Source organism: Anopheles nili, chromosome X, assembly GCF_943737925.1.
Source record: "Anopheles nili chromosome X, idAnoNiliSN_F5_01, whole genome shotgun sequence".
Taxonomy (NCBI): domain Eukaryota; kingdom Metazoa; phylum Arthropoda; class Insecta; order Diptera; family Culicidae; genus Anopheles; species Anopheles nili.
In genome coordinates, this window is record NC_071293.1 from 3,943,161 (window position 1) to 3,961,353 (window position 18,193).

General features: G+C 48.5%; 1 protein-coding gene across 1 annotated transcript in view; it reads right to left on the reverse strand.

Moving 5' to 3' along the window:
* Window positions 1-1,059: 1,059 nt before the first annotated feature.
* The window catches only part of LOC128728591 (potassium voltage-gated channel protein Shaker), a 107,862-nt gene continuing 90,728 nt past the window's right edge, over window positions 1,060-18,193 (reverse strand). Inside the window, exons 9-12 of the mRNA XM_053822219.1 lie at window positions 12,697-12,826; window positions 9,178-9,368; window positions 8,636-9,109; window positions 1,060-5,821 (exon numbers count right to left, since the gene is read on the reverse strand). Coding sequence (XP_053678194.1) covers window positions 8,643-9,109; window positions 9,178-9,368; window positions 12,697-12,826 — 788 coding nt within the window. The 3' untranslated portion in view covers window positions 1,060-5,821; window positions 8,636-8,642. The remainder of the gene's footprint in view (window positions 5,822-8,635; window positions 9,110-9,177; window positions 9,369-12,696; window positions 12,827-18,193) is intronic.

An 18,193-nucleotide genomic window follows, 5' to 3' on the forward strand; every position in this document is an offset into this window, starting at 1 on the left:
ACCGCTCCTTTGTTTTCATTTTCTTCTCAGATGGCGATAGGATAGGAACGATGGCACGAATTGAGATTCGCCGTAACCCAATGTTAGCGCGAGATACGCACAGTTGGGTGTTGCTCCTTCGTACCGGAAGCAAGCGTAACAAACCTAACCCAAGCGAGAAAAACGACTCAGAACACAAGGGAGCGAGAAGTCCGGGTGCGCCACGTGTTAGTCAGCGTGGTGTGGCAGCCGTACGTATGGGTGTATGTTCACACGTGTTATCTCGACGGTACACTAATCAGTCAGAGCGCATTGGTGTTGGGCCGTTGTTGTACGCGTTTGGTTGTCTTTTTGTGTTTGATTTTGTTTTATCCTTTATCAAGTTGTTCGGTCATCGGGCAGGTACTCGTACACCGTTCCGGTGGCAAATGAGAAGTGTTGGTTGTGTTGTTATCGTTGCAGCGTGGATGATAAACGTAAACTTAAAGCAATAGAGAAAAAAGGAACGAATTCGCAAATGTGATATTATACAACAAAAATATAAAATTGCATCAAACCATCTTTCAAACGAACCAATAATAAACAAAAGATGAACTCAATAAAGAAAAACAGAAGGATACATTCTTCCAAAAATGGAAGAACATACTAGAGAACTAAAACCAAAAAGGTACGAAACAAACAAAAGAGAGAAAGTTATCATTTTGAAATTGAATCGCAAAACAAACAAACAAAACCATATAAACAGATATTAAAAAGTGTATGTGTGCGTGTAAAAGAGAGATAAAAGTGAGAGAGTTGGAGAAAAAGATGCAAGAACAAGAGAAAGAGAGAAGAGATGATGGGAAAGAGAAGAAGAGTGAGTAAGAGAGAAGGAGAGAAAGAGAAAGAGAGAGAGAGAGAGAAATTAAGAGAGTTTATAGATATTAAAATGATGAGCATATGAAGGAGGACAGCGGAGCGGAGTTAAAGGTTTCGGTTTCGTGCTACAGATGTGCTACAGATGGTTTGTTTGCTTGCTTGCTTGCTTTCTCCGTCTTCCCTTTCACTCGGGGAATATTCGATGGAGGCCAGTGAGAGTAATTCGTAGTGTACTAAAAGGACGCAACAATTGGGATGGCAGCACTTTTTCTTAACATGTTTTTTTTCTCTCGTTTGAATTCATTATCATAATTTGTTTTGTTTTTTTTTTGGTAATTTTTCATCGTTTCTTTTCATTTTCATTTTGGTTTTGTTTTTACTTAGATTCATTATACGATATAAGCTTACACACGCCTTGATTTGCATAATTTCTGCATATTACTTCATTGTTTAAATTTTCTTCTGCACTTTTTTTTGTTTGCTTTGCTTTATTGACGCTATCCTGTCGTTGACTCATGCGCTAAAGTAGCTTGGGTTTACTTGTTTGGTTTAGCTTGTATGCCTTGTCAGTACTTGTGTGTTGTATGTGTGTAGTGTTTCTGTTCCGGTAAAGGTGTGTTTGTTTGTCAGTGTAAACGTATGTCGTAACACGGCTTTTGCGACCTAACTTCTGTCTTCTAGTGCACTCTACTTCTTAAGATCTCTGTCTCTCTCGCGTTCGCTTCTTGCTCGCTTTCGCGCAGTGTTTTCATCATAATTTGTGTCACTATGTGCTTCTTATTCCGATTACGAGTTCTTTTTGTGTTCTACCGCTTCTTTATTTCTTTTTATTGAATTAGAATCTATAAAGAGCATTACGTTAACCTCTTTCTTTATTTTATAGAAAAAATATATGAATAATAAATTAATCTGATTAAGAATTCTATTGAAGTACTTGCTCTATAATATCTCGTGTGTGTTTTTTTTTCTTGAGGGGGAGGGGTTTAGGATAGAGTGTGAGTTTCTTATGCTTTACTTATCTTGTCTCCGTCATGCTGCTCGCTCGCATCGTTTGTCGGATTTGTTTTTTTAGTAGATGATAATAAACTGGCAAACTACTGGCAAATCTACCCAAAAAACGTCCACGAGTGCGCGCCTGCCTCGTTAAGCTTCAGGACTTTGTTTTTTTTTTAGAATTTTATTTCCCCCACTCTTTCGTGTCAATTTTTTGCTTGGCCAGGGAAGGGAGACGACGAGGACTCCCACGCTCCTTTGCCAACCTATCGCTAATCCTACGCGCCGTATTCCGCTGGTGCGCCATGGAGACATCCTGCCGGCACGCCACCGTCTACTCGCCCTGCTGTCCTGACACCTGCTTCCTCGCCCTGCGGAGATGCGTGTCTACCTCCCGTGTGCCCTCGGCTAAACGTAGGTAGGATACTTTTTTGTTCGTTTTTTTTTTGGTTTGTTTTTGGTTTCTTTTGAATTTACTTAAGCAAACTCGCCAGCCGTCACCAAACAGCTCACTGGCCGGCCCGGCGAGGAGCGCGTATAGATAGAATTGAGTTAGATACAGAAAAAACGAAAGGAATATCTACAAACGGGGAGAGGGACCGGTACGAGCGTGGCACCGCTGCGGCCCTGCCGTAATGCTTCGCTCAAACGTCCATTCACTCTTCGCTTTGGGGTACCTCAATGTGTTCGTGTGTGTGTTTGTGTATGTGTTGCTGGCTGTCTGTAGGTGTGAATGTGGGTGTGTTGCGTTTTTAACTATAACGTTTACTTCTTTACTTGCGTTGCGTTTAAACTTGTTACTTAAACCTCTTACATACTCGCCTACACGCGTTACTTTAACTTTAAGCTTGTTTAGGATGAGTTGCTCTGCATAAAAGTGTACCTAGCGACGCCTTCCACCTTCCGCCGCGTCCCACCTGCTTCCAGTGCCCCGCATTCTCGCACCCTGTCTCATTCTCGCGTAGCCTACGATCGGAATAAAGTGGCGAATTGGATCAAAAAATGTAGCAAGATAAAGCGAGCTCCTGCCCACGATCAAGGATGGACGGTGGCGAGGAGTGTTTGGGTGGATGGGGGGGGGGGGGGGTTGGTGCGAAAGAGGAGGGCTTACGGAGTCCTTGCGTGTGAGAGTGTTAGTGTGGCTATAGCTACGTCCCTAACAGCATGCTAACCATGCGCACTCTAGCCCAACCCAAGGCAGATCTGACAGATCAGGCGCTACTAGCTAGTACACTACTGCTGCTGGTCTGCCTAGCGCCCTCTAGCGGTAACCCTACGTGCATGGGCAGAAGAGCCGGAGTTTGATGTTATGTGTGTGTGTGTTTGTGTGTGTAGGAGTGTGTGGGAGGCATCTGTGTGTGGATCGAGTCGAGTGGCCAAGTCTTCGCTATTAGTTGGTATTCGCTGCGCCGGTGCATCTCTTGCGTGAAAACGAACAGAAAAGGATTCGTGTCTTGTCTGGTGTTGTTTTGCGTTCCTTGCCCTACGCTTCGACCAGTACCAGACCTGCCCCCAGCCCTCGAGGTTCAGCCCTAACCCTAGCACCTCACCATTCGTCCGCTTCCTTTCGCCCGGTTCGACCAAGTGCGCCAGAAGCGATTAGCTTGTATGTTTCGTTTTTTGTTTAAAGGTGTGCCTACGCCTTGGGGTTTTGCTGCTTTGCATGCGACGCGTTAGTTTTTTGTTTTCATTAACTTCGTTAATTTTTTTTTGCTTGCTTGCTAAAGGTAATGCTGCTTGTAATGTTACGTGTACGTTTTATGTGTGTGTGGCTGCGAATGATGTTGTTAATCGTTTTTTTTTGTTAATTTTTTTTGCTATGATTTTTTACTGCTTCACTTCTCACGTTAATTATTGATTATTTACTTATTTTTGGTTTCGTTCCCTTTGGTTTTGCTGTTTGTAACAGTGGTTGTAGTAGTTCCGACTCGTCGCTTTCCCTTTTCCTCTCATCCTGCTTGGGTGTGTACATGTCTGGATGTCGGTGTGTGAGTGTCGGTATGTGTGAGTGTATCCTGTGTTTTCCTTTTCCGTTAATTAGCTTTCGGACCCTCCTGATTTTTCTTATCATCAGCCGATGCTTGCGCGTTTACTTCTGCCTGCCTATTTCCTGTCTTTTCTATTGTTTCCTCTCCCCTCTCCGCTCTCTCTTTCTCTCTTTCCCTTTCTCTCTCGGATTTAAATCTATATTAAAGTTTTTTTTTGGTTTTGGTTGATAATAGATGAAAAAGTTTGCAAAATACGCAATAAACTGCGGATAATGTGTTCAGTCCTCGCGTCAAGGACGAGTGGAACGGACGTACGGCCGAACGCTAGGGTCTACCTCTGCCTCTCACACATACACCCTGGCCGGAGCGGCAACAACCCCCCCCCACCCCGCTAAACCACTATGCACCTACTCTCTAGGGGGGGTTGCGTTTCGGTTCGCTGGTTTTTCTCTTCGCTTCGCATCTCTTTAGGGGTTGCGGACAGCCGAGAGCCTCCCATTTTCAAAAACCAGCCACCGCCCTGCACCGCTCCCTCCCCTTTTTCTCCGATAAACCTCACGCGCACACAGCTTACGACGGTGCGCAACGATATAGTACTTCATCTTGTGTTCACGCTTCTGGCTCGTTTTTTTGTATCATCTTTTTTTTTGTTGGTTTGCTTCATTTTTCGTTTGTTTGTTGCAGTAGCAGAAATGTTAATTAGGAAAGAAACGAACGAGATAATAAAAACGCAATATCTTTCGGGAAAGCGGCTAGGGGGCGTGCTATGCCTACGAGTCACTAGGTTTTTTTTCTTTTCTTTTTGTTTAGTTTTGTTTTTCTCTTGCTTTCTCGCCTCGCACCTTCGGTCACCCTGACGCTTGGTCACTACCGTGTGTTTGTGTGTGTGTTTGTATGTTTGTGTGTTTGTTTGTGTATTTTTTAAACATTTTTTCATCCTTTACTCTCGCTTTGCGCTCGCTCCCCAAGCCCCCCCATGTGTCCATGTGTGAGTGTGTCGGCGCCACAACCCGCGCCATTTTCGCTTGCTGCGCGGGCCCATTTTGTTTACCAATCGGTCAGCATTAATTATTATAATTATTAATTTCCTTCGTTTTTCCTCTTTCTTTAACACTAAAAGTAGCCAGGCGCGCGCCCGGCGAGATTGAAGGCTGTACATTTTTGTGTTTTGCTTGTGTGTGAGAGTGTCCGAGTTCGTGTGTCATTTGTATGTGTGTGGGGGGAGTATGTTTTGCATTCCTCGCTTGAAGGTTTTGTTTGCTTATCCTTTACTCTTTCGCATCCCTCCGCTAGCTTCCGTATCGCTGGTTGGGGGGTTGCGTTAGTTCCGTCTTTCTCCGCGTGAGGTCACCACCGTTCCAGGGCGTTGTTCCAGGGCGTCCGGGGGTGGGCAAGGGCGCTGGTGGGGCGGCCGAATCCATCCTGCTGCATCCATTGGTGTCCTTATCGCGTGTGTCGGCTACCTTTCCCTCTCTAGCTTTCTCTATCTCTCTTTCTATCTCACTATCTCTCTCTTTCTCTGTCTGTCTTTCAGATGACACTCCTCTGCTGGTGGTATCTACAGGTGACGTCGAAATCCGGCCCCTCACCACTGCTCCCCGGAGCCCCAATCCCCGCACCTGCAGCTGTCGATTCCTTCCGGTATGGTGAGGCTCCACTTGCCCCAAATCCCTGTCCTCACCCTGTACCACAGACTCCTCCGGACTCCACGTAACACCCTTCGAGGACGGTGGCTGAGGTGATGGCCGAGCTGAGGTCCTGCTGAAGTTCGATGTTCCTCGTGGGCTGGCTGGAACTCTGGAAGGAACCGTCGAGACCCCCACCTCCTTGCTGCTACGGTCGACGACTGTCACGTGGTGTCTCGCTGTATGTGTCTGTGTGTGGTGCTCAAACCGGCGATGGTGCTCCGGCCATTGCGGTCTCCTTTCAGACCGCTCTCGGTGAAACTGGCAGCCAACGTATCAGTTCCGCTGGCCAAAAAATAGCGCGAAGTGTTCGTTTCACTGCACGTGGAGTAGTGCGGGGGGAGAGAGAGAGAATGAAGAAGACATATTAGCGGAAGGTGTTCAGAGGAAGATGCGGCCACCCTACCACCCACGGGAGGCGTTGCGTCCCGCGTGATGGGGATGAGCCCGCGTTTGTTGGACTGTTTTTTTTTGTACACGGGAACATAACACAGACATTGAGGGAAAGGGAGGAACGGGAGAGAGAGAGAGGGGTAAGAGGGGAACGAGAGGGGTCCGGGAAATACGAGAGATTCTCGAGGTTTTTGGAGGTCTTGGAGAGGATTCGAGGAACTGGACTGGTCGTCGTCGTAGTCGTCGTCTTCGAGTTCTTGGACGTCCCGAATGTCTGAGGTTGGAACTCCTCCCTGTAGTTGATGAGTTCCAACCCTGGTTCACGTTTGCGGGACTCCTCCGAAGAGGTTCTCCCCAGGTCAGCCTACCAGTCGTAGTGGTTTTGTATAGGAGCTCAGCGAGCCCGTAGGTCTCGAGACTGTGGTCTGTGTTTGCCGGTTGTTCCCTGTCTGGCCCCGTGTGGCGAACTTCCCAATAAGAGCAGCACGCTCATCCGCTGCTGGAGGATGACTTGCGTCCAGCAAGACAGAAGAGAAGCTAGAGCTAGCTAGAGATAGTGGCTATTTATACGAACGGGCTACTACGTGGCTACGAGCAAGCGAAAGGTAGGCAAACGGTCTGCATTCACCCAGGCTCGAGCCATTCTGCGTGGACTCCGAGCCAACAAGGTGGACCGTAGCGCAGTAGCTCTGGAATAGAGGGACGGAGGTGTAGCGAGCAGTAGCTACTAACAGCGCGTCGCGGCAGGGGTGGGATATAAAGATCAGTAAGAATTCGTTCATTTCGTTTTGTACAAAGCGGAGATCGGAACGGTCTCAGCAGACCTCGCAGAAGGCTGCAGGTGTATATTCCTAGAGTGCATATTGAAGCTCGTTTGCTCTTGTACTTCTTCAAATCGAGAAATTTGGGATAGAGATGTCGGGAGAGAGAAAGTATCAAAGTAGACTGGTATTGGTGACGAAGGGCTCTCTTACGCCCCACTCCTCTTCTGTACCTGTGGTTGTGCGTGTGTGTGTGTGTATGAGTGTGTGTGAGTGAGGGCCGTTGTCTGTCTGGAATGGTGTTGGCTTGTCTGTGAGGGAATTGACGGGAGTGGGTTTGAGGGAGAGGGCACTCGTCCGTCTCCCCTTGGCCCCTCCCTTGTCACTGTGTAGCTTCCGAGCTCTTCAACCCCCCCTCCCCCGCACCCAAGGGCGTTACGAGCGTCCTGCTCGGCTACGAACCTCTCCCCGGGCCTCTAGTGCGATCGTCTCCCGTGCTAGCGAAAGGGCTGGAGGCGAGATGGGGGTTCTTAAAAAGGTGAAAACGTTGCCATCGAACGAAACAAAAGAGATTAACGCGTGAAAACCATACGTAACAGAAGAGTAGAAGTGGTAGCAACAAATCGGCAATAAACGAAACGATCGAATTAAAGGTACAATTACGGTGAGTTATAGGTGCGAGCTTCTTGTCTGGCAGGTTTTTCTTATACTTTGTTTTTGTATCTCTTCTTTTTTCATCTTTTAAAGGCGTTTCGATTATGATCTCGTTTACTCATCGTATTCCAATACTCTACTTGCATCGTTGCGTTCGGGATCGTGCACCGGGTTCAACTCCTCCGTTGGTCCGGCTGACATAAAAATGCGGCTCCAAAAATGAGCTGTGGGACTTTGGCATGAAGCAATTCGGGTCTTCAAGGTTTAGTCATTATGGTTTATCTTCAAGGATCCTCGTACAATAGACTCGTCTGAAGCTGAGCAAGTCAAGCTGGGCAACTTGTTATAGAAGAGGCAAAGACAATTTCCCACAGAAATGGGACGTGTCGCGTGTTGCGACCTGAGAGCTAGAGAAAAAATAACACAGTTACCGTCCGGACATCTTGCGGACGTAACTTCAAAATGGCGCAAGGTAGTATAGAAGGAGAAAGAAGCACAAAGAGGTGGAGAAAGAGATAGATAGAAAAGAAACGGGTCACTGCTCCCAGACATTACAGGAGCGTCTAAGGAGTCGCGGAAAAGCGCCCAGATATGGCGGGATTTCCCGCTTTCCACGGCGCCGGATCCTCAAGGCACGCTAGAGGCTAGCAAACGGGCAAGCGGATTACTAGACATTGCGATCGCGGTGCGCACACCAGCTGATCGGCTTCTAATTACGCAAAAACAAATTCCACAAACACAAACACACACGTACGCTTTTTTTACTTCTTATTTTTGCTTTCCAACTTTCTAATAGCTTTGTACCGAACAAGACAAGGGAGACAAGGGTAGGGCGTGAGTAGGCGTGGTGTGAGTGACGTGTAGTTGAAGCTGTATATATGTATCATATTCCGGTCAGGTGCGTATAATGAAGGAGCAATGCTTTTACTTACAGGCCGCTTCTGGTGCTCGCTGGTGGGGTACATCGCCGAATGGTGCCGTGGGAGAGACGCGACAGACTGACGGGAGAAGGTGCGGGATAGAGATACCGGGATGTTGTGCGGATCGCTCCAGGGATCGGGAAGTCACCGAAACCTTGGGAGCAATAGGATTTTTGTTTTGCATTGGGAAGTCACTAGAGGGATCGAGCCTGAGCGAGCGTGGACATCTTCCGAGGACAGCTGTCGAGGAAGATTAAGAGAAGGAACTCCAAAGACACTCTGTAGGACGCCGGGAGAGACACCCTCGACCCATGTACCACCGGTGAGCACCGTCCGAAGCCTAAATACAGAACTATAATCAAAAATAAGTAAATTATAATATAAACTAGCAGAAATAGCCATACCCAGTAGTCAGACATCGGTTTCGATACTAACAGCTAAAGCGCTATTATGGCGTTGTTGTAAATTATTATTCGTTCCACCGATGCTTCCGGCGCCGCCGGCCCCACCTCCACCACCACCACCACTTCCGGCGGCGCCGCCGACGGCTCCACCGACCACTCCGCCGCCTGTACCGCCGCCGCCACCACCACTGCCTCCACCGACACCGAGGCCCCCGCCGATATCACCGACACCTCCACCACCTCCACCAACACCACCACCACCTAAACCTCCACCACCACCGCCACCATTCGATGGCTGTTTACAGCAGTTCTGTTGCTGCTGCTGCAATTGTTGTTTATCGGTAAGATGCGCTCCTAAAAATGGAACCATACGATTTTGTTCACCTAGTAGGCCGGGCGTTGTCTCGACCCCGTCCTCCAGGTCCATCATGTCGGACGACGATTCGGACAACGAAGTTTTCTTTAGATGTTGACCTGCGCGGGATAGAAACACATAGACGATAGTGAAAGCAGGCATCTTTCGGGAGGATCAGCGACCTTACCTAGAGTGCCAGGAAGATACGGGCAGCTGGTAACGTGATTGAAGTTCTGGCTCTGCATCTCCTCCTGATCCGTTTCCCGATGGTAGAAGTAGTTGAAGTTGCTGACGATAACCGGTACGGGCAGTGCGATTGTCAGTACACCGGCAATCGCGCACAGCGAGCCCACGATTTTGCCCCACACACCGACCGGCCTTTTGGGGTTAGGTTTTTGTTTTTTTGTTGGTCGAGATGGAGAGAGAGAGAAAACGAGAAAGTGTGTGTCAGAAATGTTAGTACAGGTCGCTGGAGGACGCCAACTAGCTGGTGTGTGAGTGGTTGTATTTGTGTGTTTGTGTGCGTCTGTGTAGCTGTGTGTTTCGAGTGAGAGAGCAAGGATGTATGCGATGTGGGGCATTTGATAGTGGAGCTACTGCTTAGGGTCGTCGGATGGTACGTGTAGCAAGCAGGCATGTAGCGTGTGGATGTGTATGTGTGACTGATTAGTGGCGCAGAATGAGGACGAACTAAGCTACGGTACTGGCACTAAAAACAGGCTACCGGGATAGTTTTACACGCAATGGAAGGCTCCCATTCCTGACCGTCTGGAGAGAGAGCCTTCCAAAGAAAAAGGAAGCAAAACCAAAAATTAAAAACAGAAGAAAACAGGACTACACATGCACGGCTCGGTGAATGGTGAGCTGATGTTCCCGTGGGCTATGAGCCCGCGAATGTGTGAGCAGGAAGGAAAGGATAATGACCCAAGTTACCCTGGAAGCGTAAGCGAAGCGATATACACTGAGCACGCATGCACGTTGGGGATGGATATGACAGCAACGGGACTGGAGGTCGGCGCCATGTTGAAATCCCCAAGCCAGGTGAACAAGGCACCGCCACGTTGTTCGGGATTAATGATGACAATGAGAACGATAATGTGCCGCAACGAGCAGGAAGAAGGCGATAAGTGCTGAGATCTCCGGACATGGAAGATGACGCAAATGCACGGAAGGAAATGGCGTCCAAATGGTGCGATGGAAGGTGAGCTGAAGTGCATGAGTGAAGCTGGAAGGAGTAGAATGGATGCAGGATCTAGGTGGATGGCTAACGTCGCAGGTTTGTTGATGCGGTCTGCTCATCCTCCTACTAGAGGTTGGTGGACCCGGATGTGTCACAGCAATGGACAGGTAAACGAGAAAGGTCTTTTGTTTCAGGCAATATCGTGTGGTGAGCTGAATGGATGATACCGAGCGTGAAATGGCAGATGAAACCGACATTAGGTCCCCGAGCGTGAGTGAACCGTGTACTACGCCCTGAGAATATGCCATTTATGGATGTTTTCACACTCTCGCACGGTTGCAATGTGTGCCCCATCGTCTGATATGATGCACCATCAGAAAATGCAACCCGTGCGAAATCAAAACTGGCAGTTTGAACCACAAATTGGACATCTAATCAGGGAAATCATTCACATACCGCTCGTATTGAAAGGCTTTTTGAAGAGGATTGTTTCCTTTGTTCCCACGAGTGCAACAGTGCATTCCGAAAAAGGGAGCTCAATCCGCCGAACATATTGATATATGTCTGGGGTTGCGCTCGAAGAAGAACACCTCACGCCAATAATAATCAGCGTGGTTTGCAAAAAAAAAACGTTCGAAACGCCACCTGTCAATGATGGCAGCTATCAAAGAAAAAGAAAAACAAAAACTCGTTGCCTACATTAAGGCGTACGGACAGCCGCTTCATTCTAGCGATGCATAACTTGTTGGTTCGGTGCGCTATCATTTGCATTGTAGCAAGGTGTGAAGGTGTTGCCAGCACGGCATACGCTAGTCAATCAAAGCAACCAGTGTGAGGTTGCTGGTCACGCACACACACCGCTCAGAAAACCCAGACCCAGGTAACCTCAAATAGGTGCACACTCTCTACCCGTGGCGTACGTCAGATGTTTCGTTTGTACTCTCTAGATCGCGTGACCGTTCCCGGTTTGGGTTTTTTTGCTAGACTGGTGAGAAGGGAATGTCGGATGTGTCACGCACACATGCAGGTGGACGCGGATGGGCAGTAAGTTTTGGGAAAAATGGAACGATTGGCACCTAGCGCACCCGTTGCGATGGGTTGCGGAAACCCTTGGGTAGCCTGTTGTGGCATGCGATCGCGTGTACGAGGAACCTTCATCATGTGGTGCAGGAGTAGGAAATGGCGCACACTACCACGCGCTAACGGGAGTGGTACTACTAGGCCCGGTTACTCCTACGCCACCTACAGGTACCTCTGTTGAGCTCGGGTGGGAGTACACCCCGGTGTAATGCCGCGGGATGGCTGTGTGCGGGTGTGCTTATGTCTCTAAGTATGCGTGTACGTGTTGCCCGGTACAACGACGAGCCAGTCATCCCGTCAGGTCCCACAGGACATGGCCGCCTGCAGGATGCTGCCTGTGAGACACTACACGAGATGGTACACTCTATCGCTGTCCGTGCTCTATCGGCAGCTTTGGTGATGGAGCATGAACATCGCACCCCAGGTCAGGTTGGTAGCTGCTTGTAAGCTCTCGCTGACGGTTGTGAATGCGGTGCAGTGCAGTTTGTATGGGTTAAACACAAGTGCAATGTATATGGTGTTGGAGCACCCTCTCCGGTATCAAATGGAACGACTGCAACGCATGCCCCATTACGTCCGGTGAGAGAGAATAGGACTGGAAGGCGCGCGAAACCGGTGATGATACCAAATGCAGATGCAGATAGCAGGACGACAGTTTTGGTTTGATTGTGTGATGTGTTCGGTGTGGAAAGGCGTAGCGGAAGTAGTGTCGTCTAAACGTGACAAGCGAAGATTGGCAGCGATGGAATGGCTGAACATTGCGATTTGTGTACATCGATGCAGGTGTTTCGAGTGTCAAAAGCAACTGGTACACCTTCACCAAGGCGATCAAGCTGTGAATGGTGAGGTGATCGCAGAGTAGAACGAGAAAAGGAGAGCGTTTTGCTGACTGGGCAGGCAAAATTGCACGAAGATAGTAGCTTGAAACTGAATGTGTGCGAGTATGGTTGTGTGGGTGTGTATGCACGTGTTCGGTCGTATTTATCTATGTAGTATACAATCGACGAATGGTATGACTAACGGATGAAACAGAACACAGAAGGGACAAAAACAAAGGTGAACGAATGGGAATAAGAAAACGAGCAACAGAGCACAAAAACAAAATGAGTACAACAAAAGGAAAGGAAACAACGTTAGAACAAAAGAAGAACACCGAGAATGGAGCACGAATGCGAATAGAAGAGTTGAGAAGAAAGTGAGAAAAACGAGAACGAGCGCATACAATGAAACAAACGTGTGAAGCGCTCGAGCTGGTGTATGACGACGATTCGTTAAAACAGATGTGGCAAGAAGTGGTGTGGTTTTTAACAAAGCAGAAGTGGTTTTTAGAAAAGAACATATACACAACGGGTTTGGGGTTTCGGGGTGGCCGGATGAGTAGGGGAGATGTTTGTAAGACAAAAACAAAAACGAAAGAAATGATATAGACAAGAGAAAATATCATACGTCATGTCACCATATCCGACAGTAGTCATGGTAACTACAGCCCACCAAAATGCATCTGGTATGGACTTGAAGAATGAATTTTCGCTTCCTGCTTCCGCAAAATATACCGCCGATGAGAAGAGTACAACGCCTGCAATTCAGTATCGGGTGGTATAAGAGAGAAATAGAGAGAGAGAGAGAGAGAGAGAGAGATTTAGAGAGAAAGAGAGAAAGAAACAGATAAAAAGAAAGAAAGAGAAAGAGAAAAAGAGAGAGAGAGAGCGGTTGTTTAGTGTACATTTTATCACACGATTTAATCCCCTCGCAGTACAATTGTTTGCTCAACAAATGCCACGCTGCCCAGGGTTTATGTTTGAGTAATTATTTCCGTTGTTCTTTTCCCGTAAAAGCACTGTGCTATTTCTTTTTTTTTGTTCCATTACAACCGCAGCTCAAATAATAAAGCAAAGTAAACAAAAACATTAACTAGACACGACCCATTTGTCGGGGTGTCCGTTGCACTATCTCTCAGATGAAGGAAATTGAAGCGAAATTTACCCACTCTCCCTTCTCACGCGGAGTATCAGTTTCTACCCCCCCCCCCGCCCTAGCCATTTTATGCACATTTCTCTAAACGAATCAAACGCGAAGGGCAAAACCCTCGTTCGGTGCACTCATGCGAGGCTAGGAATTATCGTTGGGATGCGCTGAACTAGCGGTCGAATGGTTCAAAACGACCCATTGCCAGCTGCTCGTGTAAAAAGGATAAAACCGAAAAAAAAATTAATAAAAACAAATCACCAAATGCATTTTTCCTCACGTCATCACATCACGGGAAAAAACTGTGGCTTCAAACTGCATTCGAGAGCTCACGTTTCGCTCTTCGTCATCGGTCGCCCTACTGCTGGGCGCACTTCGGCTCTTTCCTTCGAGGAGCATCCTCCAAAGTCCTTATGTGTGCGGGTGTGTGGGTGTGTGTGTGTTTGTGAACGCGTGTATGTGTCCCCTCTGTCTCGGTTCACCTGCCGTAGAAGCGAGAGCGAAGGGAACCCGAGGAGGATCAGGGGAGCCAAACGAGCGAGGGGAAAAATGTGAGGAAGGAGCAGGCGGGGGGGGGGGGAGGGTGGGAGGAGGTAGAGCTGGAACCGTGTCGCCCTCGTTTCCGTGCGGGACCGGAGCCCGGGAAACGGAAGCTATTAATGGCGGCTTTTTAATACATTCTATGGCTGTCCGGAACCGTCCAATGCTTTCGAAATAAACTCATCAGCGCGAGGTGGGTAGCAAACGAGAACACGAGCACGAAGGGCCGTCGTTGGGCGGCAGAGAGGAAAGCAGGAGCGGTGGGTGAAGGGGAAACGGTAGGAAAGAGGAACAGGAAGGAAGGAAAAATTGGAGACCGGAAGGTGGACAACAATATGAACGAATATCCGGAGCAGGAAACGAAGCCGACAAGGAGGGAGAAAGAGAGAGAGAGAGAGAGAAAGAGTGAGAGAAAGAGAGAGAATGAAAGACAGCGAGAAAGATGAAGAGAAGGTTTACATCCCGGATGAAAAATTGCACTCCCCCGACCATACCACCGGTGGGTAGAGAGAATTACGCTGCATTCCAACAAAAGCAGTTCCTTAGACCCCTGCCAGGGGGCGCTTTTTTGTTCTTTCGTACACCGTGACGGTTGGACGCATCCTTTCCGTTTCCGGGGGAACGTCGGTGTACCGACCACGGTAGGCCGAACCAGCGATGTCCGTTTTCCTGCGGCCGGTGAAAGAAAAAACGCAAACAATGGCGCATGGAGGCTTTGTTACCGGCCATTTTACCAGGCCCCAAACAGCGGAAGGAAAAGCCTGGCCCAAAGAGACGATAGTGATGATAAACGCAATCAAAAAAAAACTAAAAACAAGACACTAAACACAAAAACCCCTAACACACACACACACATACACATTCATTCAAAGGACGAGATGGAAAGATAAACGAGAGCCTGCAGCGGGAAATTTGAAGAGAAAAAATAAACAACTGCCTGCAATCGGCTAACACCGGTGCAGCGGGGATTATCCGGCGAAAAAGCCAACCATCCGCGTCCTAATTTCGCGCTTCCTAGACCACAGAGTGGACCATAGCCCGGATAGTCTCGCGGTTGAGCGTACCGGGTTTAATCAACGTCCAAACACAAAGCCATACCATTCACCGGGATTGGTTGGAGATCGTGGCTTCGGTTGCATGGCTTGTGGTTGCGAATTCAGGCCTGTTTTCGGTGCATTCAGCACCTGTGGCTGAGCGCTAGCCTCGGGACTGTTAATGGACGTCATTCGGCGTGCCAATTTGCTCTGATTTCTCCTGACAGACGAGCACGAGGCTCGAGGCTGCGAATGTGCTGGGCCGTCCTTCTTCATGAGCTCACCTTGGGCAGGATTCAACCAGTCGAACCGATAGCGGGGACCACGTTGCCGGGGATTATCGGCTGTGAGAGGGCGCCTGTTCCGGTTCGATGGATATAAGCGGTACGCGGAAAAGACAAGTACCAACCGCAGCTGAAGAGGCAGATGTAACTTGGACGTCACTAGGCTCCGAATTCAAGATGTCCACGGAACCTGTCATTAAGCTACACCGCTGGCTGGCTTTTTGGAACCAATGGTTTCTCCAGGAACACGCCAGTAGTTGAGCTTTTTAGGAGCTAAAGAAATGCTCAGGATTCTACCAATACCAGTAATTTTGGTAAGCTCCAAAGTCCTAATTAGTTGCATTTGGTAACGCATCACAAAGTTCTTGAAATTCGACGTTGAAATTTTGGAAAATCAAAAAGAACACACCAAATCTGAATCAAGGAGGAGGGTACATTAAAAAAGACTAGCTAGAGAAAGAGAAAGAGAGAGAGAGAGAGAGAGAGAGAGAGAGAGAACTGGATGGGAAGAATCGGGAGTACATTACACACATACAGGGTGCTTGAGAAATGTCCTCAATAACATCATCTTAACTGGTTTCGCTGTACACGCCTCGCACGCTAATAAGTAGGCAAATGCTCATCTGGTGTAACGCTACGGGAATTCAAGGAGACACACAGATACACACACACACACGCACGCACACGAGAAAAGAGGATTGGGCGGCCATATTAACAGCATACATTCACAAACCATAATGAGAGCCAATTGTGACGAGCTTGCGACAAAGTGCTACACAATGCAGAGGTGGGGAAACGAAACGGGCCTTCGACTGACGTTTTCAGGGGGGGGGGGGGGCTATGGAGTGAAGGGAAGGGCGCGAGGGATGTTCCACACTCAGTGGAAATCGAGGGAGGCACACAATACACAATAGAGGGTCGTGAATAGGAATTGGTGGGGGAGAGAAATGATTCGCTACTAAATATGATTCCAATAGCTGGAAGGACACACCGGAACGGGGCGTGGGAACAGGGAAGCGGGAAAAGTACCAAACCGAACCATCTGCAAAGCTACCCAATCAAGCCGAACAATGACAGCTACGGGAACATCTGGGGTAGGGTTGGGGATCAGGTCAAAAAATGCACCGTGAAGCGAAACCGTACAGAATCGCGGCCCGAGCGCGTGCTGCGGGAACGGGGCAACAGAAATAGCAAGACGCAAGAGAGTGGGGACTCAATAAAAGGGTAAGAAAGGGCCCGAGGGGTGAGGGAAAGGGATGGGATGGAGGGTGAAATGAAAACGAAAAAGGAACAGAGGGAAAAAAAAAACACAATATCATTTCGAATCGGAGCACGCCTATTTGCACAATTGCGCACCGGCGCTTGGGTTTTCTTGGCTGCTTTTCCTGCCCCCAAAGCATTCCGAGAGTTTCCCAGGCGTAGATGGGAGTGTGGGTAGATGGTTTAGGTGATGGATTCCACCACACGGGGTGTGTGTTTTTTTCTCTCTCACTCTCGCTCTACTTCTTTTGGCTGCTCCCAATCGAAAACCCTCGTCAGCAAGTTCAATCCGTGGCACCAAAGGGCCCTTCGTTCTCTTGTGGCACGAGCGTTTCACTTCATTTCCGATCGGGTCCTTTTTGCTTTTGTGATGAAGGGCCTCAAGAAGGTCGCATGAGAAGAGCGGAGGGAGAGCGGGGGGGGGGGGAGGGAGGAAGGAGGTTCGTGGAGAATTATATTTTACGCGAGAAAGCCTTTCGTCCCGCCTACTCTCGGGGGTTGTGTTTTTTTTTTATTTATTTTGGGGATGGGTGCTTTTCTTTTCCAGTTTTTTAATTGGCGTTTGTCCCTCCCAAGAAAGCCAGCTGGCGGTAGGGGTGTGGGTGAGGGTCGAGATACGGAATTGGGTGGGAATTTGGGGGTGTATGTGGCTGCCGAAACCTCACGCGATCCCCATTTTGAACCGATCCTGAGCATTCTGGTGGAAGGATTTCTAAACCCTAGCAATGCATTGGAATTGGGTTTACAGTCGGGTTTATTCGCTTTTATTTGCTTAGAAGAAGCACAAATTATTACAACCACAGAAATAGAACGAGAAAGTGCGAAAATGCTAGAGAGAGAGAGAGACAGAGAAAGAGAGTGAGAGAGAGATAGACTAAGAAAAAAAAGGTTTAAAAGGAAATTGGCGAAGTAATAGACGAAGAAGTCGGCGTGGCTCCAGGATGGGGAAGAACAGGAACATCGAACCACATCGTACGCTCGTTAATGATCACAACACAACACTGACAACAACACCGACAACAACGACAACATCAATAGTAACAACGACATCAACAACAACAACGACAGTGGGACGGTGTCAGAAAGAAGGAAGATCCACTGAGTGACAACTAGTAAGGGTTTCCAGGCATACAACAGATAGAAGAAAGAAAAGAGACGAGTGGATGCTAAAACAGTAACGAAAAAAGGGAAAAAAATATACACACACACGCACACGAAAGGCGGAGACACCTGCCGAACAGAGTGTCGAAGAGAAGAGGCACAAGGCGGGTGATGGGCACGAATCGAAACAGAGGAAAATTCGGGAGCACGAGGTACTAGGAAACAAAACCAACACGAGAAAACGACGTGGAAAACGAAAAATGTACGGAAACAGAAAAAAGGGAAAGAAGAAGGCGGGCAGCGCTCGCGAGGGAGGAAGGGGGTTTGGTGCCACCGGAAGGGCATGTGTACCTCATGTCGCCGTAGCCGACCGTGGTCATGGTGACGACCGCCCACCAGAACGCGTCCGGTATTGACTTGAAAAAGGACATTTCGGTGCCCGCCTCGGCAAAGTAGACGGCCGACGAGAAAAGCACGACACCTGTGAAGATAGCGAGGAAACGGGCTGTATTTGATCTGGAATTCGCTGTTGCGGTGGTAATGCGTTCGAGAATGGAAAGAGCTAAAGATAGGATACCGACAGAGCGGGGAGTTTGGGAAGATCCGAGAATTGGGAAAGTTTTATAGAGCACAATATAGTACAGCTGCAAGAGTTGGAAGAGGAACGCAATGACGAACTGGAGAGAATATCGGCTAAAAAACTCCGGAGTGGCTCTGGATCGAAGCCAGTTGAAGATGGGTAGCGAAGATGACCGTTCA